The sequence below is a fragment of the Colletotrichum higginsianum genome (genome assembly GCF_001672515.1).
Source record: "Colletotrichum higginsianum IMI 349063 chromosome 7 map unlocalized unitig_7, whole genome shotgun sequence".
NCBI classification, from domain to species: domain Eukaryota; kingdom Fungi; phylum Ascomycota; class Sordariomycetes; order Glomerellales; family Glomerellaceae; genus Colletotrichum; species Colletotrichum higginsianum.
In genome coordinates, this window is record NW_017263917.1 from 3,898,743 (window position 1) to 3,923,351 (window position 24,609).

A 24,609-nucleotide genomic window follows, 5' to 3' on the forward strand; every position below is an offset into this window, starting at 1 on the left:
AATGTCATGTCAAAGCTGGCCGTCCATCTCCAAAAAATTGGCTTTCTGTACCCCCCCGAGTGTTGGCGGACTGACTTTCGGGAATGACGTAGTCAAGCATTATGAACGGTCAGGTACCCGTCGTCCATTTCAGCTGACAATGTCGGCTGGGGCACCTGGGCAGGGAACTATGCTCTCAAAGCTTACCTGGGAGGCCTTTGGGTAAGCCTTGGGGATTGCGTGTTGCTGTCAGTGTTCCATGCACTCCATAAACTCTCGTGTCATGTTGGAGGGCCTAGAACAATTCCATCAACTCTGTGCGACTCGTGCGCCTGGCGAGAAGGGCGGACGGGAGAAGTCGACACCAGCCCGCACGCAGCCTGATTATCACGATCCCAGCATAGTCAGTTATTGGGAGCCCGACCCCGATCCTAGAACGCAGTCGTTCCATGGGAGGCATCATGCCGGAATGTCGCCCGACCAACTTGACAAGCCAAAATCCATCGGGATGTTATCAACACACCCTAGGGTCATTGTGTATGGTTTTCGGGGCTTCAGTGGCTGCCAGCCATCAAAGCGCAACAAGAAGAGGAACAGACGACGACAAACAACAACCAACCAGGCGAACTTGAAACCTCACAAGTGCGGGCATTGGGAGGGCTGAGGTAGAAGCTGGTCTGCAAAATGCCGATGAGCGCTTGCCTTCAGGTGAGGCGCCGGTCCCGTTCCAGGTTTTTTTTTTTTTTTCTCCCCAAGTCGTTTTGTCAACTGGTGCTGGCATGCTTGAACTTAGTTGTGATGCTAAGACGCCAGGGGGAAACGAAATCGAGGGAGGCAGACACGACACGGGGGCGTAGGCGTGCTGGCGTACTGCATGCTGTATGCTGTGACCGTCTGCATATCATCCTATTTTCAGTGCTAAGCATAGCATTTGTGCTGTGTTTCCCACTGTACTTTATCTTTTTAAATCTTTCTTTCCTTCTTTCGTTCATATTGTGTATAGAGTACCTGTGCGACCTCAAGAGGGACCGCCTTGGTCGCGTACCTTAGGGACTCTCTGTATGGAAGGTGTGGAAATTTGGATAGCGGCTTCCATGCCGACGGGAATGAAAACGGGATTTTCGTGGAAAGAACGAACGAGTCGGAAAATGGAAATGCGCGGCAGCACCGTGCACGTGAGGTCTGTCTCGTGAGTCTTGGCGGGCCCGTCAGTCTCTCGAGTCTCCAGAATTCTGGCCAAGAATGGAAAGGGCAAGTCAATACAGAGTACGTTCCTCCAGCATCCCTCTGTGCCTTCCCATTTTCAAGTTCTAAATTCCAGGTTCTAAGTTCCGGGTTCCATTGCAGCAAATTGCATTTGTCCCCGAAAGCCCCATGTTACCTTGCCCTTCGTGGCGCTTAAGTCTTCTTCAAGTTTCCATTCTTGGCCTTCCTTCCTCCCCTTCCTCCCCTTTCTGCCCAAGGTTTAACATGCTGAAATGCGAAGCCGATGCATCCGTGGCCGCATTTGCATCTTTTGCATTCTCTACGTTTTCCCATCCCCCCCCCCCCCCTGTTCCTATCCGCTCAGCGCAAAGCTCGATATCACCCCGTTTCGTTTTTCGCATCTCTCTTATCCTTCTCTCAGGCATTAACAGCCGCCTTGGATGGATCAAGTCTCTCCCCAACAGGAGCAGGAGCAGGAACTCTATTCTTTTTTCTCCCCCTCAAAGGATTGTTCAACTCCATTTTCGGGCGCTAGCCCTCGTCTAGCATTGCAAGCGTCTGACTGACCGTGCAAGTGCCACAGCTCCCTGCAGCCTGGCACGGCTCGCGCGAAAACAGGGGACAGACGTATTTGCTCGTGGCATATATTAGACGACGGACGTAGCTCCGTTCATACTGACAATGTATTTGGCGTCCTGGGGTCCAGTCGACACCACAACACTACAAGCCAACCACAGCATGCTCATCAGTCGCGGATTCGTGACACCAGCACCAGCTGAGCCTTGTTTGTTCAAAATCCTAGGAACAACTAACTGTACGGCGAAGAAAGTTCCACCCCACCCTGCACCGCGTTCTTCGGCATGGCTGCCTGCGTTGTTTTCCTGGGGTGGGGTTTCCCCCCTTCAACTATTTTCCCGGAAGCTTTTTTCCGCCCTTGCCAACGTCAACGTAATCGTGGACGGCTTCTGAAATATGAGTCCGCTGGCTGGCACTCATCTGGCGCGGACTCGGACCGTTAAACGGAAATCCGCCCACTACCCTCCTAGCTTCCGTCCTGACAGACCAGTCCAGCCCGAAGTTGTAGGTTCTTGTTGAGATGGTGTTGACTCGACTCCCACCCGGGTTAATTAGCCCAAGCATATTTACCAACCCTCCTTCCTTTCGACAAGGCGTTGCTATCACTGCGCAATGTCACCCATCTGCAATCCGCACAGGTGGCCTTGTTGTTTCGTCATACACCCAGCACCGTCTACCTTGAGCCCTGCGAGCCACCCCTTTTTCTTGCTAGCAATCTTGATACTGCTACAATGAAAGTTTCCGTCTTGCTGATCTGGTTCTAATCCAAGCGTCATCACTTTGTGCACCACCGCGGCCTTCCACGGAGAGACCTCGACGATTTTGTGGCCTTGTAAGCACTCGTCGAGTCAAGTCAGGCCGGGTCACTCGATTGGGATGTCAAGAAGCCCATCGCCACCAAATTCATATCGTCTTTGTCTCAAGGGAGACGGACCACGCGCCGTCGACTGTCGGCACCTCCAACCACGGCACCCTGTTTCGCTTATCCTGCAGTATTTTAGTGGTGGGTGGCTGCCGCTGGCCCCATTCAACGCGCACACAAGTCGTCGATCCCGTTAATCGACAAAAGAAGCGAGTTTTCAACCCTCGACTTGTCGCTCCAACCCTTTCGTCCATATGCATGTGGAAAATGACTGCTGGGTTCAACAGTCCAACTCTGCTTCGTGCTAGCGCAATCATTGAACCCTTCCCCTCACCCCCGCATCAGTCTCACCACGCCGCACATCCATGCCCCTTAGAGCTGATGTAGCGCGCGCCGCCAGACCTCCATCCACCTTCCTTCAGGGAAGACCGCTCCATGTACACACCGAAACTTGCAACCCAATATGTGTTGTGATCTAGAACACTTCTCGTCCCCGTCAATATCCACAATCGGAATAGGCTCCTGATCTGTCTTTTTTTCTGCCCGCTCGTTTCGAGCCCGGTCCGCGGGCAGCCAGGCATGGGGGGGCGCTGCCTCCGACTTCTTAGTGTACTCTGTACATTACACACATGACATGCCCAGTGCCCATTACCTGCCTGCCTACGTACGTATACGGCCAAGTTATTGGCGACAGCAGTTTCTCCGGGCCGGGCTTGGGGAATGATTCGGACGGGGACATCCAAACTGCGCCAGCCGGGATTTAGGATGTTGTCAAGTGACACCCGAACCGAGTCAATCCGGTGTCTCGCCTCATCTTTAACCCATACATTTGCTTTCTGACATGTCTATGATCAAGCGACGTTGAACTTTCTTGAGGCTATCGTCACCAATCTCACCAACCATTGGCGACGGAGGCCACTCCGCCGGGGGGCTCCGTCATGGCTAACTCTTGCTGAACACTCACCGCCGTGTCACTGCTGGGATAAGCTGCCTATATGCAAAGCCTGTTTGCAAAGAGTGCTTGGGTGGAGTTCGATTGTGAGTGCACGGCTACCCAGACGGGGGACACTAGAGCCCCTTTCACTGGCCGACGAAATCAACAAAGCCAAGACCGATCACACTCAACATGGAGCATCGCCGGTCTTGTTTCGATATGCTTCAGCCTCATCTATTTGCCAATGGTTCCATCTTCCTTCCTTTCGGTCCCGATGGAGCGTCAAGACAGTCCGCTATGCAAGCCATTTAGTCAGGCGAAATGAACCCACACTGGGAGTGGAGGAAGGCTATATCGGATGAGACATGGGGCCTTCCATGGCAAGCATTGCAACACTACACCGTAATGCTCATGACTTCGGCGTATCCGTCGGCATTGTACACTGAACATTAACCCCCAGGATTCCTGAAAATAGCCGTGGGTGATGAGCCCTTGATCAGAAGATTCTATGATGTCAGCGAGTGCCTCTTGCTTGGTTTTAGATTGAGGTTGTTGTTTGCTGACTGGTGAAGGCCGCGTGGACTGTTATGTGACGTTCTCATGTGACCCTCGTTTGAAAATGGATGTTTCAATCTCTTGCCAATCGTTTGAATGGATTGAGACGTCGAGGCCTGCAGTGGGTCCGAGTCATCAAGACGTTCTCCAAGGTCACTTGGTGGGTGACCTGACCAAGTTGCCAGCTTCGCCGAGGCCGCCGAGGCCGCCGCTGCCGCCGCTGGCGAAGGCTGCTGGCAGCAAGGATTGTAACTTGAAATTTCAGGGGGATGGAGCGGTCATGGAAAGTGTCGAGGTCTTGGTTTTGACGGACCTAGGGAGCGTTGACATTTGTGCATTTCGAGAAGTTTCGTGCTCGAGATGCGGTACGTTGGGTGGCGGTCGCTCCGAGGCCAACCATTGCGCTTAGCATTGACCGGCGTTAGTCTGATGGGGGACGCAACGTGGTGATCAACTTGAGGCATGATCTAGCACGGAATTTGCAGAGCGAGGGGGTTCGATCAAGAAATTTTGTCCGTGTTCACATGGAAGGCCGTTGGTGAGGACATCGGGTCCGGTGGCTAGTTGTTGGAGCCGCAGTTTCAAGCCCGCGCCTGGCCTGGCACAGCCAACCAAGCCGGGTTTCCGGATTACCTTGTAGAAATTATCCCCCTCGAGGTGTTCACCGAGCACACTACTTGCTTTCTCAGTCATTGCGGTCATACTTCAGGACGATGGACTCGAGTCTAACGGCTCCCTTCGTCGCTATTCGCGGTCCCTCTCTGGCTCAGGGTTGCTCCATCTCCGATCACAGATGTGGCAATCATTCGGGTTACTTTTGAATCAGGCTTTGAGTTTCATTGAGAAGGCTGTGGACCGGACATATTAGGAGAAAGCCCATGTCTTCCTGGACGGCCTACAACCTAGATCTGTCGGTGAGCCAGGTTTTCCGGGACTGTCTTTTTATACAGGCTGGCGAGGGTTCCGTTTTATGTTCCTACTTACTACCGTATACAATATGTCGTTTTCCTTACTATCCAAAGATTTTCTTTTCCATTTCGAAATTGCGAAACGGTTGACTGTCCAGAGATCCACAGGAGCATATCGTGAGGGTAGATGTAGCCGGGCTCTGGGTGCCACATGGCATCGAGTATCTTTTGGACAGTCTTGCAACTTGCATGTAACTGATTGATAATACCAAACCAGAAAAGAAGGTTGGGAAAGGTGTTAGGGGATTCCAGTGATGGGATATGAGGATTCTGGCGACTGGGCCCGTAGGTCATCAGTAGATTGATGACATCAACATACCAAGCCTGACGGAGGCTTCAACGGGTTCCATGAACCAGTTGGCATCACGTATCTGCATTCGGTCCTAGAGAGAACCGCGGCTTAGCGAATGTATGCAGACTATCTGCCGGAGGACGGAATATCCAATCGGACGCGAAATAGGTTAAATGTTGCCGCGGACTCGATGGTGCTTAGAAGCCGCTCCCCAGACACCGGAGAGCATTGGATAAGAGTATACATTTCACATCCCGAGTGTGACCTACTGCAACAGTGCAAGCGATTTATAAATCTGCCTGGCTGCCCTGATATCAGGGCCGGAGTCCCGTCCTAGGGCACTTCTGCAAACAAGGTGACATGTCAGTATCAGTGGGAGGAAAGTTGTTTTGGCGCTGGGGTATGTACATCTTTCACAATGATGTCAAACTTGACGTCTTCCATGAATTCATTCCAGAAGGCTGTCACTTGGGCGATCAGTTTAGCTACACATCGTGTCCTCTTTCTTTAGCGAGCTGTTCTATTCAACCTCGTAAAGAAACTTCTATTGCTATCTTAGCGTTTCAAAAAGCAGTGCTTGTGGCGTGTGAGCTGGTACATGTAGCTGGTTATGCTCCTGACTCTAGCTATGTGTTCTCGTACGAATAGAGGAAGATCAATGACAAGTGTGTCCTGGAGATATTGCTAGGATCGTCAGGCTCAAAACATCAACCAGAGCCCCATATCCGTCGCTTTCGACGGACTGCATAGTTTCCTAAATATCTCAACTTGCGACATGCAATTGTTCGCTTCATCAACGTCCATCTCAACGACATCATCTACCTACGCAGCGTGCCTCAACCTGCCTTTAGTCGCGAGGTTGGCAAGGGTCAGACGACACCAGTAAGCACGCATAGCTGAGCCTTCCGTTTCGTGCTGGAGGAGAATAAAACACAAGTGCTATTGCAATTCAGATATACCATGCCATTTGCTGATAAGCATCGTCAGTAATCGATACGACGTGACTCGGTTGACGTATGAACGACATCAAAACATGCAGAGCAACATAGATAAGTGATTCAAGGGTGATGTATCAGCCCACTTCAGCAAAGAACCCAAGGAAATTACGATGTGTCACAGTCGACAGAGAAATATCATCACAAAGAGCAACGTATATACGAAGCTTGAACAGTTAGATTTGCCAACTTCTGATACGTGTGCCTGCAACAGAACCCTCCTTTTGATAAACACTTCTGAACACCCGCGAAGCATGAATCAGTGCTGCTTCAGAGACCGTAGGCATTTACTACAGTCCGCCAGAGTAGTAACGCTGTTTTTTATTTCTCAGTCACATTGTGTACGGGGTGTCTTCCACTAGGACACTATCGGGCTCTTCTGCCACGTGACGAGGAGGAGGCTTGAGTCTCGAAGCATCAACCGACGGGAGAAGCTGTCTTTCTCAAAGACGATACAGGAGTTGCCCTAAAAGTCTCCTATGGCCCGCCCATTATCGGAGGGGTCTCTCCTACCCGGGAACGAGGTGCAAAGCCAGAACAAGAGTGATGCAAGATTGACAAAAGGTGGGTTTGGAGATGCAACCCTTGTTTGGCGGGGTCACGCTGTTTCCAACGATGCCAACAGCATATGCTTCACCAAGAGCGCCCGACCGTTGAGCCGACGACGAGCCGGACGGCCGTGGGTTGGGGCTTGTTGGGGAGGGAAAGGCTGGTCGTCCGGTCGGCGCCACAGCCGCTGGGAGGTGTCCGTAGCGGGCGGTGGTGGTTGTCCACGGGGGCCACGGGGGGCTACGGGGCCGGACCTCCCACGTGACGGAAGTCGCACCATCTCTTAGTTATGACGCCCACGCCTTCCCCAATCGGGTAGCGCCCGCCATCTTGCATCAGCCTTGCACCATCACTAGCAGTCATTTATCCAGGACCGACAGTCTGGGCATCTGGGATGCCAGGAGTGAACAGTCGAAACCAAACCGTGCAAGTTGGACGACGAATTCACCATCCCGGAAGGGGAATGAAAAAGAAGCCGTTCTTCTGCAGTCCCTCTGCCAAGCACAGAAAGCCCCATGGAGATGGAGATGGCCGAAATGCTGGGTTCGCTGAAGAGGGATACGAGAAATGCGCTAGTGCAGATTAGTGGATGGTGCACTGTTTGTCATACCTGCAGATCCTGAGCGATGGCGCCAGTGCTCACTGCTCGGTCAGCAGGGCAGGAGGGGATGGGCGAGTATGGGAAACTGGAAGCTTCCGTCATTCCAGTGTACGTCGGAGGGTTTTCTCCCATGTCTTTTTTTGTTTGGTGTTTGGGCTTCCCACCCTTCGACCCAGCCCAGGCCCCAGCCTAAGACTGCCCAGCCATCGCACCTGCACCTGCACCGACCAGCGCCCACTGAATCCCACTGCATCCTGCACTCCGCGTCCAGCTATGATTACTACGACGCTTGCCTATCGCTGATTTCCAACCTCCCCACTGGTCGCAAAACCTCCCAGATTCCCATCACTGCATACACCCAGCATCGCCCCGTCCTTGTTTTTTCAACGGCAGACGTCCTGTTCCAACCCCTTCGGTTCTGTCTTATACCCTATCGTTTTGTTTCTTGGGCTCAAGTCTAAGAGCGTCGCATTCTTCTGTTGTCGTTACTGCTCGACACTGCCATAAATACATTCGCTTGTTGGTGTTTTCCCCGTCCAGGCAACGCAGGCAGGCTTCAGTCTCTTTGCCAATCCACCAGGACTATCTATACACTGCTGTCTCACCTTACCTATACCACCACCGGCACCACAACATCACTCATAATACCGAACGACTTGTCGGCAAGACAGTAGACCGAACCTGCATCTCTTCGACCCAACAGTACAACTGTCTTGTTTGTTGTTTGTCTGCATTCACGACCACGCAACAAACATAACCACCCGTTCGAACACCCAAAACACCCACCCTAGCCGGGCACGCCGTCAACATGCGTCGCCCTTCGGCAGACCTCACCGACCCTTCGCGCAACCTGGAGGAGTCGGTCGGCTCGCCGTCATCTACCTTGGAGCCGCCAGACGTCGACTTGTCCATGCCTCCGACCTCTGATGAGGAGATGGACGACGCGATCGACGACGCGGACGGTCGCATCTTCACCCCGCCACCGCACATCGCCGCCCGCTTTTACCGTCCGTCCCAGGCTCGTCGCAAGGACTCGGCCGCCTCGTCACGTCGCAATTCCATCTCCTCGGTCCATTCTCGCTGCTCCTCTACCCAAACCTTCAACCGCCATGGCGCCCCCCAGAGCAAGCAGATCGCACAGCATCTCCGTCGCACGTCCTTTCTCGAAGACCGAAAAGCACGCCTCGCCGACCGTGCCGCCCATGCCGAAAAGGTTCGTCTGAGAGCCGCCATGGCCAAGGCCAACCACCGTGACACCTCTCTCTCCGAAGAGCGAGCCCTCGCTGCCCAGCAGGCCCGCGAGCGGAACCTGGCTGAGATTGTCGCCTCGTGTGCCGAAGAGGTCAAGAGGGCCAAGGCCGTTGCCGAGACCATGAAGGACAAGAGGGAGCGCGAGCTGGTCAAGCTTCGTATCCAGATGGAGGAGCGTCTGGCTGAGGCTGAGCGTCGGAGGGAGGAGCTCAAGAACCGACATGCCACCAAGCGGGCCCGCGGCCAGAGCTTGGTCTCGCGCAAGACGACCGAGACGTCCTCCAACCCCGCCGACACTGATGCCGACGTTGACGTCGACGCCGACGCCGACGCAGACGCCTCTCCCCTGAGCGAGACCGACGCCGCCGCGAGACTGCAATGGTGGTGGAAGAGCCACATGAGGAAGAAGGCTGTCGCCAACTTCTCGGAACTGGGACTCACCATCGAGGGCGTGCGGGACACGTCCTTTGACGAAGTCCTCGAGTTGCTGGGCCAGGAAAAGGTGCTCGTACGCACCGCTCGAATACTGCGCATCTGCGGCTTGCAGGAGGGCGACACAGGGTCGGTCGACGAGATGGCCGCCGTCCGTACCTTTCTCAGCGCCTTCCTCATTCTGGGCCACCCCACACAGGTCCTGAGCAACAAGGACGGCACGGGGAACAGGGAACAGGTCGGATTGTTACAGCCTCAACCGCTGCCCAGTAACGATCTTGCTAATCCCCAGCTGCAGGACCTCGTGACCAAGGCCCGGGATCTCCTGATTTCTTTCGAGAATATTATGTCGCGCCTGACTGCCGCTAACAACTACACCCCTCCACCGACCCTACGGAGTGCGCTGCCCGAGATCTACGCCACCTTCTACAACGCGTTCCTCGCGTGGAAGTCTCGCGACTCGGAGTCGCTCGTGCAGCTGATGCTCCTGCAGTTTGTCGAGCTCGATATGATCCTGCAGACGGTCCAGGAAAGCACCGACGACGCCGCCGCAGAGCAGTATCGCGAGAGCGTCAAGAGCAACCAAGTCCAGCTCATTGTGCGGATCAAGAAGCTCGCCGGCCAGGAGAGGGGCAAGAAAATGATTGCGGACGCCGTTCGCAAGGCACGCAAGGCGCGGGCCGCTAAGAAGCCCACGGGCGACATGAAGCCCCGCGTCGCCGAGAACGCTCCCGGAGAGGCGTCTGCCACTGCCGAGAGCCTCGTGTCCCCGGAGTTGCAGACGCAGACGCTCACGCCGCCGCCGACGCCGGCCAAGGGGCACACGAAGCCGCAGCCCATCGAGATCAAGCCCGGATTCAGCGGCCTGCTCCCCGACAACAGGATTGTGGTGCACGAGCTCGCCATCAACCGAGAGTATCGCATCCCCGCCAGCGAGTATAGGGAGCACCGCACTGCCCTTCAGATACCCCTGTTTGCTGGTATGCGGGCGAGCATGGCAGAAGACAACCTTGACGCCAGCTTTGGCTACTTCATCATCATGATGCGTTACCTCAAAGACAACCTACAACGGCTGGTTAAGGCGGGCGCGTACATGCACAATACGATAGGCGAGATATTGGACGTAGAGGTGGCTGAGCGCCAGTTCCAGATGGGGAGCTTCTCGTACGAGAAGTTTTTTGTCTCGATGGCGTCTCTGCTGCCCAAGCTGTGCGCGCCGTTTCGTGATGACGAGGTCAAGGACTTGGTGGACAACAAGCTCCAGAACGGAAGCCTCGTGGACCGGGTCGAGGCGCTGACAGAGTTTGTGGACCTGATGCTCTGCGATTACGTAAACTACATGTTCTCAACGGCGGCGCCGCAGCTCATCGAGTCTGCCCCCGAGTACGAGAAGAAGAGGTTTGCGACGGCGTTGGAGAGCGGTCAACACGGGCTCAACGCGGCCGAAGCGGCGTGGCGTACGGCGCGCTCCAAGGTGCTGGCCGAAGCCCGCAAACGAGATCCCGAAGGCATCAATCACGCAAAGTCTCGGCCGACGGACGACAAAATCTACGCACAACTGCTCGTCGATTGCTTTACTCAGCCGGCACCTATCGCCGCCGACACAGTACCGGAGATGCTGGGCCTGGACTATAAGCGCATGACGCGCTTGTCTCTGACGTCGCAGCGCATCGTCACGACGGGAGCGATCCTACTACAATGCAAGAACCTCCTCAAGCGGGACGTGCGCACGCCGTGGAAGACGGAGGCAACGCGCATCACAGCTGTGCTCGAGGCGGATCACGAGAACATAGACTCGATAGTACAAGGCGTCATGGCGGCGCTCGAAGGTGGGCGCTCGATGCCAGCGGCGACCAAGACGCACCTCAAGGCGCTGGTCACCAAGGTGCTCAAGGCCAGCCACGACTCGATGAAGAAGGGCGTGGAGCCGACGGAGCCGGTTTTGCGACTCTTGTTGGCGCGACTCCGAGGTCACATGAACGCCAGGCTGACGGCAGGATCGGCCAAAGAGAAGCTCAACGCTGCGACGACGGCGCACGAGAAGCTGGCCGGGCTGGGGCTGGCCGAGTTTGCGGTGCAGGCACGGGAGATGCTGGACGAGATCTCCAAGGTGGGCGCCGTGGACAGAGCGGCGCACGGGTTGTGGTGGAACGAGGTGGCGGCCAAGGTGGCAGCAGAGGGCGAGGCAGGCAACGGAAGCCCGTGTTGAGAGGTCATGACGAAGAAAGCACGTGTGTGTATGCATGGATGAGTACGATATACGAGTAGAGAGCGGGCGGGGAGCATTTCCGGAGGACTTCCTTGACGACGTGATGATGTACTTGTTACTTTGTTCGGGCTCGAATGGGACGGGAGTTGGCGGAGGTTTGTACTGGATGCTTTCGATAGATTTCCACGGCATGGTTTGACGCATTGGACTCCTTTTTGTTTCTTACAGCGAACTCATGGGGCGGCATGGAATTTGTCTAATGGACGGGACGAGGGCACACAATACACAACCACACGGGCTTGAGGATGTGCCCGGGAAGCGAATGGCGGGATTTGGGTAAAGACCTCATGCAGGCACAATGAGAGAGTAATGGAAGCATGAATTTGTTGATCCAGCCAGAATGACACAGTTATGGTTTCCCGTCAATGTTTCCCGTGATGGTTTCCCAGCAGTGACGGACAAGGAGCTGCTGATTGACTGTCCCGAAGTCATTTCGCTTGCCGTATCACTAGGGTTTATTGGCTAGCTAGCTAGCTACCTGTTTGTACCTACCTAGGAAGGCAGGCCCTGCAGGCCCAAGGGACTTTATGTTGAGCACAAGCCACCGCAAGCTCCATAGAAACCTTACCTAGGTAGGTACAGATACAAGCACTGATATAGAGATGCCTTATTAGGTAGACACTGGAATACTGGAACAACCATTTGGCAAAGATTTTTTCCGTGTCCCCGATCCGTGGACCGTTCTCCATCACCAACGACGAAGAAAACAAGGCCTGGCTGACGGGGAAAATGGTCATCAGCTAGAGTGATTGATTGCTTGATTGAGTCATTCATTGAACGACAAGATGGACCCGGCCAGGCAGCTGGCTGGACGTACGTGTCGCCGACTTGTCCTCCGGGCCACTGTATCACCATCACCACCATTCACCCCCTTTTCTGTGCACTCCTTTGGGTCGACGACAGCGTCTATTGCTCCGTCCTTATACAACCTCGGCTTCGGGCGCCGATTCTCGAACACACCCTTCGTCCAAGCAGTTGCCGGCATCACCACTGCCGCCACCTACAGTACTCCGACCGCTCGCGGCACAGCTCATCCCCTCTGGCCTGCCCCAAATGTCGGGCGGATCGCCCGCGATGGCCTCGTCGCCTTGAGGTATGCTGACGTTGGTTCTTACTGTCTTGACACTCGTCCGATCCCTCTTTCGTCCTTCGTCCGTCGTCTCCATCCTTTGAGCCAACCCCTTTCCATCCCCGTCTCGGATAGCAGAGGCTTAGCAGCTCTGAGAGGGACACTTTTACCCATCTTGACTATGTAACAATCGCCTGAGCCGTCCCATCGCACACCAGACTCTCCCTTCGCTGCCCACACTGGAAGGTATTAGTGGCCGACGGCACACTAACTTCTAGTGTTGGTGGACACCGTCGACCACCGGGCTTACTCATGAGTGGCTGGCCCAGAGAAGTTAGCCAACCAACCTTACCCATGCAGGGACCTTTTGTCTGCCCCTCGTTGCCCCTCACCTCGGAAGCATCACCACTGATCCACCTCGGAACTCTCTCCCACCCTATGTCTCTGTCTTTCTCTCACTCTACATTGCTTGCTACTCGCACTATTACCTATCCATACTCCTCTATCTACGAACCAGAAACCCACCGTCGATTGCCGCTTGCCGCTCTGCAAAGAGTCCCAAGTAGGAAGGCCACACTTTGTGGAGCTGTGCATCTTCTTTTTTCTTCCCAATCTTCCTCTGCGCCTGGAGCCAGCACCTCGACTTGTCTTGGTCTCTTCTCTCTCTCTTTGTTCTTGGAAACTGACATAAAACCTTGGCCCCCCCCGCCATCACAGCCGCCGCAGCAGACCTTCCTCCGCCTTCCCCGCACCATCCCACCACCGCCGCCGCAACTACTGCTCGACCATCACCACATCTGACAAGGCCTTGTACGCCAGTAGAGTTGGCAACATGGCTGATCGCGAAGTCCTCCCGGAGTCCATCCGGCCCTCTCACTACGTCCTGTCGCTCCGCGACCTCAACTTCGAGGACTGGACCTATAAGGGAACCGTGACGTAAGGATGCACACCACACCCGAGCCCCCACTGACCCCGCCCGAGCTCAAGCTCGAGCTGGAGCTGGAGCTCAAGAGCTTTGGGAACCTTCCGTCCTCAACGATAGCAAAACACGGGCTCTTTGCTAATTATTCATGGCTTTTCTACAGAATCGATGCTGAGGTTGTCAAACCCACTAAGGATATCGTCCTCAACACACTTGAAATCAAGCTCCTTAACGCGAAGATCGCCGTTGGCCATACAAAGTCGACGCAATCATGGAACACCACCAACTTCACCTACGCCGAGAAGCAGCAGCGCGCCACCATCACCTTTGACGAAGAGATTCCCCAGGCCCAGAAGGCAGTCCTCACCATCGAGTTCGAGGGAATCATCAACAATGAAATGGCTGGCTTCTACCGCAGCAAGTACAAACCCACCGTCGAGCCCGCAAAGTCGGTGCCCCGCGACGACGAGTGGCACTACATGTTCAGCACCCAATTCGAGTCCTGCGACGCCCGCCGTGCCTTCCCCTGCTTCGACGAGCCCAACCTGAAGGCAACGTTCGATTTCGAGATTGAGATCCCCGACGACCAGGTCGCCCTGAGCAACATGCCCGTCAAGGACACCAAGAAGACAAAGGACGGCTGGCAGCTCGTCTCCTTCGAGACGAGTCCCAAGATGAGCACCTACCTCCTCGCCTGGGCCGTTGGCGACTTCGAGTACGTCGAGGAATTCACCGAGCGCCGTTACCACGGCAAGCAGCTGCCCGTCCGCGTCTACACCACCCGCGGGCTCAAGGAGCAGGGCCGCTGGGCCCTGTGGCACGCGCCCCGCATCATCGACTTCTTCTCCGACATATTCGGCATCGAGTACCCCCTGCCCAAGGCTGACCTGCTCGCCGTTCATGAGTTCACCCACGGCGCTATGGAGAACTGGGGACTCGTCACCTACCGTACCACCGCCGTCCTTTTTGACGAGAAGACCTCGGAAGCCAGATACCGCAATCGTGTCGCCTACGTCGTCGCCCACGAGCTGGCCCACCAGTGGTTTGGCAACCTAGTCACCATGGACTGGTGGGATGAGCTCTGGCTCAATGAGGGCTTCGCCACCTGGGTCGGATGGCACGCCACCGATTACCTTCATCCCGAGTGGCAGGTCTGGTCTCAGTTCGTCAACGAGGGCATGGAGATGGCCTTCAAGCTCGACGGCATCCGCGCCAGCCACGCCATTCACGTCCCCGTGAAGGACGCCCTTGATGTCAACCAGATCTTTGACCACATCAGCTACCTCAAGGGCTGCTCCGCCATCCGCATGCTCGCCAACCACCTGGGCGTCGACACCTTCCTCAAGGGCGTCTCCAACTACCTCAAGGCCCACCAGTACGGCAACGCTAAGACAAAGGCCCTGTGGGATGCCCTCGCCGACGCCTCGGGCAAGGACGTCAACAAGCTCATGGGCCCCTGGATCTCCAAGATCGGCCACCCTGTCCTGACTGTCGCCGAGGAGCCTGGCCAGATCTCTGTCAAGCAGTCCCGCTTCCTGTCCACAGGCGATGTCAAGCCCGAGGACGACGAGACCACCTGGTGGATCCCGCTCGAGCTCGAGGGCAAGGTCGGCGCCAAAGGTGTCACCTCGCTGTCCCTTGAGACGAAGGAGGACACCATCCGCGACATCGACACCGACTTTTATAAGCTCAACTCGGGCGCCTCGGGCTTCTACCGCGTCAACTACCCGCCCGAGCGCCTCTTGAAGCTCGGCCAGCAGCTCGACCGTCTTACTACCGAGGACAGGATCGCCATCATCGGCTCCGCTGCTGACCTCGCCTTCTCCGGCTACGGCACCACCGCCGCCCTGCTGTCCTTCGTCCAGGGCTTCGCCAAGGAGGACAACTACCTTGTCTGGAGCCAGGTCCTCGACTCCATCGCACTCGTCAAGTCCATTTTCAGCGACGACGAGACCATCAAGAAGGGACTCGAGGCATTCACCCTGAAACTGATCAATGATGTCGTCGCCAAGATGGGCTGGGACTTCCCTGAAGGCGAGAGCTACCTCGACGGCCTCCTACGCAAGAGAGTCCTCGTGACCGCCGGCGCCAACGGCCATGCCGGGTAAGTGCCGAACGCCACCACCACTCTTACATCATCCACCCTCCCTTTGTACCGTTCGAGACTAACAGATAGACACAAGCGTCACCGAGGAGGCCACCAAGCGCTTCAACGCCTGGCTCGAGTCCCCCGAGTCCAACCCCCTGCACCCTGCCCTCCGCACCCCCGTCTTCCGCGTCGCCATCAAGAACGATACGGCCCGTGCCGTCGAGGCGCTCAAGAAGGAGTGGTTCACGACCCCGGCCATCGACGGCAAGGAGATTTGCCTCTCCAACCTCGGCTTCGTGCGTGATCCCGAGGTCATCCAAAACAACCTCTTGCCATTCCTCTTCAACAAGTCCCCGCCCGCCCCGGCCTCGAACTCGGTCCCCGCCGGCGACATGCACTCCCTCGGCGCCGCCCTCGCCGGCAACTCGGCCGCCCGCCAGCTGCAGTGGGACTACGTCAAGGCCAACTGGGACGCCTGCGTCGCCAAACTTGGCAACCCTATTGTTGTTGACCGCTTCATTCAGGTCTCGCTCGGCAAGTTCACCGACTTCGCCGCCGTCGACGACATCGAGGCCTTCTTCGCCGACAAGGACACGAGCGCCTTCAGCCGCACCCTCGAGACTGTCAAAGACAAGGTCCGCGGCCGAGCCGCCTACCGCGAGCGCGACGCCGAGAAGCTCAAGGAGTGGCTCGTCGCCAACAAGTACGCGTGAATCGATGGTGGAGGATCAATTGGACCCGGCAGACGAGGTAAAGTGCATATCACAGCCAGGTTATAGCCAGCTGAATGAAGCCGGCCTGTAGAAAAAGACACAAGGAAAAAATTCAAAGAATCCAGACATTGTTCACGTTTCCCATTTTCTCGGTCCGCTTCTTCAGCCAGTTATGACATCTGGTGAAGTGATGAATCAATCATAGGCCCCCTTACATCCACCGATTCCATTCAACTGGACGGAGGAACGGGAGTGACATGCAAAAGGAGATGAGTACTTTACAACCAGGATGAGATTCGTTTCTTTTAGGAAAAATGACACATTCATTACAAATACATTCGGGACATCAGTCTACCTGGGCCCGCCTAGCTATCGTCCCGTTTCCGAGCTGCTACTGTACGCTGTGCAAAGAAACACACACCCACCCGCCCCGTCCATTCATGCTCGCCCTGGAAAAAGGGATCCCAGGCGGGTAAAATACCGCCCAACGCCAAAAAAAAATAAAAAAAAATAAAGAACCTTGCATTCTTATGCCGTACATATCCCGCCTCTGATGTTTCTTCCTTTGGGTCTCTTTCTCCCCCGCCTTCCCAAAGGTTAAACGCGTATTGTGGATGTCCCACTTGTCAAATCAACCTTGGAATGCGGCGCGGCGCAGGTTCTGCATCATTCTCTCCACGAGCGCCGTCGAATCCGCCGGAACTTCCGGGAGAGGTACCTCCCCTCCAGCGACTTGCGGAGGTGGGCAGTGCGGCGTTCCGCTCTGCATGGGTCCCGGTTGAGTCTGATGCTGGTGCTGCGGCGGTTGATACTGATGCTGGTGCTGGTGCTGAACCTGACCCTGGTACGGATGATGGAGTTGATGCTGTGGTTGATAGTGATGGTGCGTTGCCGATTGCGAATATTGTCCTGGCGTAGACGCGTAACCCTGTGACTGCTGCCCCTGTGACTGCTGCCCCTGCTGCATAACCCCCCAACTCGAACCGTGGTGCTGATAGGGCGGCACAGCGGCGGCCTGCGATACTGGTGACGGCATAGACTGGTGCGAGGGGGTCGTAGGCGTAGGCGGATTCATTCGTGGCTGCGTGGCAATCTGTGCGAGAATCTCTGCCGGGTTCAGAGTGTGATGCTCAGCCCGGGGCTGGTTCATCGGTTGCGAGAGGTGCTGAGACGAAGGTGCTGTGCAGACTTGGGTGTGATGCGGAGTGGATTGAATAGGCTGAAAAGACTGTCGAGGAAATGCCACAGTCGAAGACTGGTTCGTGAACGGCATCCGAGAGTTAGAAGCCGGCGCCGGGGCATGCGGCACGGGCACGGGGGTCTGAGAGGCCCGAGGCGCCGCCTGCGCCCTAGGACCATTCGAGTTTGTCGGCGAGTGCGGAAGAGCGCTACTTTCAGTCCGCGAAGCATGGGCGTCGATAGCCGGGGCGATTCGGTTTGTGACGTCGGCCGAACCAGAGGCTGAGGCGGTACCCTGCGACTTCGCGCCAGACTGTGAGCTGGCCCGGGAAGTTGTAGTTGTCGAGGGCAGCTTGCCCATGGCCGCAAGGTATTTGGCTGGCAAGGGAACCGGCGTTTGCTTCTCGGGGATCTGTGGCCTTGTTAGTTTGGGCAAAAAAGAAAAGGATTTACAATGAAGATTGCTCGAGTGACTGTGGTACCTTATACTGAACCTTCGGCGCAGCAGGCTTTGCTACGGGCTGAGTTTTCGCCTGGCTCTGCTGAGACTGACTAGCAACGGGTTGTTGCGTCGTCTGCTGTTGCGAAGACGGCTGCGAGAACTGTTGCTGCGCCGCTTGAGACGGAGACTGCGCAGGCTGTTGCGGCTGGTTTGGTTGGTTTGGCCAAGCCCCGTACTGTGGCCGAATTGCTGGATGCAGCGGCGTCGACTGCGGCTGCTGCATATGCCAGCCATTTCCATGGTAATTAGGCATGAGCTGTGGGCCGTTCGCTGCGGGAGATGGGGACATTGATGCAGGATATTGCCGCCCTGCGTTGTCCTGCGGCGCCTGTTGTGCAGGTGACGAGTGCGAAGGAGTCGTTGTCTTTACACCGTACATGCCGATAGAGCCTTGCGATATTGTGTTTGTCAGTGTATTGTAGTACGGACCACCATAGCCCGGTGCTTGTGGACCAGCAGGCGGGTTTGACGTCGGAGTGCCGCCCTGGACAGAGCCTTGTCGGTTCTTGAAGAACACTTCTGGAGACGTCCGCATAAGGTGAGCTCTCAGATTTCCTTCATACCCGTTGGTGAAGCCTCCCCACGGCGCGTATGGGGTTCGGTACGTCTTCGAGTCTCTGGGAATGGCGTAAGTAACGTTAAGAACACGACAGAGGGGGGGGGGTTCTGACCTGTTGTGGTGTACTTGGAAGAATGCATACTTCATAGCAACGGAAGGCGTGTGTGCAACCGAGTATCTGCGGTGGGTTTGCTGGCTTGAGCCATAGGAATTGACATGTGGTAGTAGCGGCTTGGGGTTCTGCGACGGCGTCGCCCACGTTTGCTGCGCTGGCTGCCCGCCGCCCGCCGATTGCGAGCCCGGTGTGCTGTACGGACTGGCCCGCTGTACCGCGTTCGAACTCTGGTAGTAGCCTTGCCCGGAAGGACTGATACGAGGGGCGTGTTGCTGATGAGAATCGGGCGTAGACCTTTGCTGGGCAAATTGGGCTCCTGTTGTTGGATGTCGCGGATCCGAACCGAAATGCAGCTGCTGACCCATCGGGCTTGGAGCTGGTGAGGCCGTGGGCGCAAATCTTTGTATAGTGAAGGATCCCGTGCCAGCATAATTGGTTTCAACAGGCTTTCTGGGCTTGTACACGTATGGTTTCTCTGACTTCGGCCCAATCTGAGTGGTCGGGCCCGGCACAAACATGGGTGACTGCTGAGGCGAGAGATTTGACACCCTGCGGTGTGCCGTGCTTGCAGACACAGGCTTGGGGGGCTTGGGAATGGTGTCGAGGAAGTTACTCTTTGGGTTGTGCAACTCTCTGCTAGGCTCCTCGGAGTACTGTGCCTTCGCCTCTGTCGATGTCTTACCCAGGTAGTGCCAGAGTTGGTTGTCTTTCGACAAATTAACCTTGGCTTGATTCGGGTTGACACACTCGTTACATGGGTGGAATTCTGCCCATGTGAAGCCTTCAACGAACGGAGCGTCTTTCCGGGGTGTCTCGTCAGCAGGACGCTTCGCGTTGAGCTGGTCCTTGGCTTTCTGCGAAGACGGCATCGAGATAGCCCTCGCCGATGCCTTCGGGAGGTGGTAGTCGGATGGATCAGGCAGCAGCAGCCATTTCCACTCAACCTCGAGACGATCGCTGGTTCGTGTTAGCCCCAATACGTTCGAAACAGTGGAAGAAGCGTACCCGTTGGGGATGATGTCGAGAAGCAGCGTCTGCTCTTCCGAGCGGTTCTCTACGACTACTCCGGCAAAAATGTCGCCCTTGAAGTACTGCAGCTGACAGATCTCGCCCTTATTGAGCGCTGCGGCCGCCTCGCGGATACGGGTGTCATCTTCCAGGGCATCTCCGTCATACTTCCTGTCACGCTTGGTGCGGTGGAAGCGACAGCTGAATTCAAATGCTTGTTCCTTGTACTCGGTTCCGTCCTCGCCAAAGACCGGAACTTCGGCTTCTTCGACAAAGACACCTGCCGCCGCCGCGCAAGTCGCGTGGTAGGCTCGGGCACACTTCTTCTGGGAGCACTGGAAGCAGGCGCCCTTCTTGGACCGACAGTACAGACACTTGAGGTCCAGGCGTTCCTTGTTGATGTTGGCAATGTTGGCAATAATCTCCTTGTCGTCGATCGTGTCGATGTACGTCTCGGGAAGGTAGAGTGCGCACATGCGATGGGCCTTCCGACCATCGTCCGTCGGCAGAATTTCCGCGCCAGGGATGTCGCTGGGACATAGGCAGCAAATTGGCTCGGCGCGCGTTTTGATCTTGAGGCGGATTTTCTTGACCTTTGTCTTGCCGTCCTTGTCTCCAGCTGCACGCTTCCGCTTCCGAGCCGGCTTGACAACACCGTTGCTATCAGGCGGTGACGGAAGGCCGGTAGCATCGTCCTCGTCCTCATCCTCATCTTCGTCGTCGTCTTCGTCTTCGGTCTCTTCGTACTCGGGAGTGGGCTCGCCGCGGAGCTTCCGTTCAATATCGTACACATCGACCCAGACACTGTCCTGTGCTTGTGCACATTCGCAACGCTTGGCGATCTTACCCATGGGTAGCCACGAATCAAGCGCGAAGTTGACGGCCTCGGCGCAGTTATAACCCAGATTATAGCCCGAATGGTAGCCGTAAGGATATGTGACGACGAATTCGCCTGGGTACGAGACGCACTTATTGACCGTGATGTTGTAGTGCTGCTTCAGGTGCGATGGGGAAATCAAGAAACCCTTGTGACGGAGGAACTGGTCGCAAGCCTTGGCATCGGTAGGCCAAATGTTCTTCATGGCAGCTTCAAATCGACGGGCATCGGCTTGAGAGATGCTGTACCACTGTTTCGGGGCACCGAAGTGGAGGTAGTTGATGCTGTAGAGGTCGACGTCCTCTAAATGCCAAGCGAACGTGGCCTTCCACATGCCCAAGTAGAGGTAGGCCGTGTTGACACCGGGGACCTTTGTGCCGAGAACATCCAACAAGTTGGGAAGCTTGTTCAAGTTCCAGAGTTCCGTTGACTCGTGAAAGAGGGTGCCCATGAGATCAGCCCCGTACAGCGGCGGGGCGTAGGTAAGGGTCTTCCAGTATATCCTCTCGAGCTCCTCGCAGCGCTCCGGGGTGTAGTCAGACACGTCCATCTGATAGTCGAAGTCCTCGAATGCCTTTTCATCAATCATGGCTGAGCCTTCTCTCTTACTATACTTCCGACGAGCCGAGACAGTCTGAGTCTTTGGCTTCGCGGGCCTTGCGCCACCCATGCGGCCCATTCTGCCCAAACTGCGCGGCTCCTCGTCTTCGTCCACATCCATTCCCGGATCCTCCACTGAATCGACAACTTCCTCCTTTTTAACCTCGACATCGGCGTCCGGGTTGGGTGATACTGGGGTCATCGGGCGCTTTTCGTCGTCTTGAGCGTCATCCTCCTCGTCCTCGTCCTGACCCTTGGCTTTGGCTTTGCCGCGGCGCGGGCGACCTCGGCCCTTCTTCTTAGAACCAGACGCAGTCGATTTCGCCTCTGCGCGAGGTCTAGGGGCGGATCGGGGTTTCGGCTTTTCGACGTTCGCTCGGCGCTCGCCTCGCCTTGCGGGGGGCTGATGCTCGCTCTGATCGCAGAGTTGTCGCCACTGCGGGAGGTTGTAGGATCGTTGATGAAGGATGTTGACTTGGCGGTAGGTTCCATTTGATCCCATGATGTCTTGCTTGATTGGTTCCCTAACCCTGATCTGTTTCACGAGGTCGTCCAGTCTCGGAAGGGATTCCTTCCACTCCGACGGAGGGATAATCTTAACGATGCCGGATTTCATTCCGAATTTATCGACCTTGGTCATCTACAGGCGCATTCGCGGTTAGCCGAGGATGGCAAAGTAGCAGGATACAAAGGTGGTGGGTGAGGAGCTTGGGGAGACGTACGAATAACTTGAAGTCTTTGAATTGGTGCATCGTCGGCTTGAAGATAGGGACGGTCCCAGACCAGTGGTCGGGAAGGACCTCGCCAATGTCGTCCTCGACAGGCGGCTCATCTTGTTTCGCGGTCGCGTTCGCAGAAGGATCAACGTCATCCTCATCGAGGTCGCTGAGCTCAGAATCGCTAGCTTCCGACTTGTGCGCGTTGTTGCTGTCAGGAGGGGAGTGGAGGAAGGCGGGCTTCGCACATTCTATCTGACCAAGCGCAGGTTCCTCCTGGTCGTGGTCGGCAGTCGTGGTCGATTGCGCCGGCACAGTTGCAGGCTCCGGGACAGGAGCGCTGACAGCGTCGGTCGACATCATGAAGAGGACTACATGCGACCGTGCATGCGGCTTGGGACTTTGGGGTTGCACCTCTTGAAGATGGTCGCGTCGTTGAGTGAATGGTGCGCAGGCTGGGTTGGTCAAGTCGCCGAAAATATGAGGTGCAGACGTCTTGTTGCGGAGAACAGATTCGTTCGTTTGGTTATCAGATCCTGCGGGGGGTGGTTGGCCACTGTACAGAGTAGGTAGGTGACAGAAGAGAAGTGCTTTCCGGCTAGGTCAGTTCGCTAAGATGGGCCGATATTTGGCGAATCTGGGCTGATGAACCAGGGCTGGGCGGGCACACTCAAGGTCCTCCCTCGGGTGCTAAACACCTTGCAAGTATATGTCAAAAGTCGCCAACTTCTAAAGGTACGGTTGATCAAAATTCGCCGATGGGTATGTCCACAAGGATGCAAGCTTCTAGGCTACCAACGATGCTCGAAAGCTTGTGGTCATCGCTTTTGGGCTTTTGGTTGAAAAGCCCAAAAACCAAAGGTGTCGGGGATGAAGCTGCAACATCGGGCTAATGCGGTTGCGATTGCTAGCAGTACTTGGTACTTGGTGCTTGATGGTGTGTGGGGTGGGAGGCTGCAATCTCTTTCCAGCAGCAGGAAACAGGTACGACTGCCTCCTTGTTAGATATACCTACGCTAGTCCTAACTTAGATCCCCTCTCATGCCTAAGGCGACAAGGCAACACTGCCAAAGACTGCAGCGAACGAATGACGTCGCTCGCTGGTCGCCATTTGTAAACCGCAACCTTTCGCCAGAGAAAATTGCATATCCTGATTAGCCCGATTTCGATGGCCGACTAGCACGATGCTCGCTTTCACTATCGTCATGGATTCCTTCTTATAGGGCTCATGCGAGTGTTGCTCTTTGTGTTGACTGAGCGAGGGATAGGGAGCAGATAACCAAAGCTGCCGCCCTGCGCTTTGACTTGCCGTGCCTGTCGATATGAACGATGCCAAGATACCCTCGCTGCATCGTATTATTGTTGCTTCTTCTGACAGCTGCCATCTGGCAATACCTACCCCGCGGGATGCGGGTCCATTGGATGCGTTGGTCGACATTCTTTAGTGACACACCCGCAGGGACGGACCGCAGGCGTCGCCTCAGGAACACGAATCAGCCAGTACTATCACAAAGTGACAAAGGGTCTTTCAGCTTGGGAGGCTTGTGTTCTTAGAGGTGTGAGATGGGATTAGAAACAGCATTACTCGAGATCTGATAATCTGGCATGACATGGGCACGCGGCATGGCCCCGTGTCCCGAAGTTCCGGGGACCCATCCATCCATGCCAGCCCTATCGGTCAAGATCACCCGCAGCGGGACGCCGATCGTCCGAGGATCCAACCCTTCCCCCCCTCCCCTGTGCCAAGCGGAAGCATCTCCGGAGGAGGAGGAGAGGGACGGGGTTTTGCTAGCGGTCGGCGTCCACGTGGTGAGTGACTGTCTGGTTGCTGTGCTCTCGTGCCCAAACGATCAGCCTGCCACCAACATGATATTGTAAATGATATTGTAGACGTTATCGACCATTGTTGAGCTTAGAGGCAGAAAGCGGAGAGTGTTCCATCCGAAAGGGGGGGGGGGGGGGGGGGGGCAGGGTGGGGTGGCATCGTCACGATCCCTCCTCCTGTAGCAACACCCAGTAACGGCAGCTCGGCAGTCCAGCGGTAAGGGGAGGGGGCATTAAGAGTTTGGATCGCAAGGACCCCACACGTCAGTCCTCAACCCTGGAGATGGCGTGAACTTTGAACGTGGATCTCGAGCTCCACGCAGGGGGGTCCGACATGGCATGCGGGCTAGCGAGACCGCCCGAATCCAAGGCTGACCCGAGAGATGTTGATGAAGCTCGTAAAGGTTCTGGCATGAGAGTCAGCGGACATGATCCTTCGTTATGGTCTGCTACGTACCTCCTGACCTGAACATTCAACCCATCGAATACATCAAGGGTCGTCAAAATCCCCACCAAAGTAGCCTCGGATACGAAGCCATCGTCCAGCCATGGCTCCAATCCGTCATCGACTTCATGGGGCGAAGCCCAAGGGAGTGTCTAGTCTCCTGCTGGTATTTACAGGTCGAAGTGTGTAACCCTGTTTGTAATCTCAATCCCAATCACATCTCGAATCCTAGCTCTAAGTCCTATCCCTAATCGAGTCTTTATCTAAAGATGATGTTCGGTGGTGAGACTTCGCTTGTTGGTTGAGGTCAAATCACTATACTACGTAGTAACGTGAGGGGGTATGAAGTAAGTCGCGCACAATCGCTCGGCACGCTGAAGGGGCTGCCGCTGCCTTCTGCTCTTGTCTCAGCACACCTTATCTGCAGAACCACCTTCCCCGTCTACAAGGCATATGTCGCAAAAACCACACAACGTTCATGTCACAAACAGACTGTGTAGCGAATGTAGCCACCGCAGACAA

The 24,609-nt window shown here is 55.8% G+C and overlaps 3 protein-coding genes across 3 annotated transcripts; 2 read left to right on the plus strand and 1 right to left on the minus strand.

Moving 5' to 3' along the window:
* Positions 1 to 8,325: 8,325 nt before the first annotated feature.
* Positions 8,326 to 11,409, plus strand: CH63R_10867 (IQ calmodulin-binding domain-containing protein; the record flags this gene model as incomplete). Its single annotated transcript, XM_018305841.1, has 1 exon — positions 8,326 to 11,409. One exon carries the CDS (start codon positions 8,326 to 8,328, stop codon positions 11,407 to 11,409), a length of 3,084 nt encoding a protein of 1,027 aa, XP_018155265.1.
* Positions 11,410 to 12,254: 845 nt separating this feature from the next.
* Positions 12,255 to 16,262, plus strand: CH63R_10868 (Peptidase family M1; the record flags this gene model as incomplete). The annotated part of the gene is made up of 4 exons (XM_018305842.1): positions 12,255 to 12,562; positions 13,256 to 13,474; positions 13,624 to 15,564; positions 15,644 to 16,262. The coding sequence occupies 4 exons, from the start codon at positions 12,255 to 12,257 to the stop codon at positions 16,260 to 16,262; spliced, it is 3,087 nt and encodes a 1,028-aa protein (XP_018155266.1).
* Positions 16,263 to 16,893: 631 nt separating this feature from the next.
* Positions 16,894 to 22,181, minus strand: CH63R_10869 (JmjC domain-containing protein; the record flags this gene model as incomplete). Its single annotated transcript, XM_018305843.1, has 3 exons — positions 16,894 to 17,853; positions 17,924 to 21,742; positions 21,825 to 22,181. 3 exons carry the CDS (start codon positions 22,179 to 22,181, stop codon positions 16,894 to 16,896), a joined length of 5,136 nt encoding a protein of 1,711 aa, XP_018155267.1.
* Between the last annotated feature and the right edge of the window lie 2,428 nt (positions 22,182 to 24,609).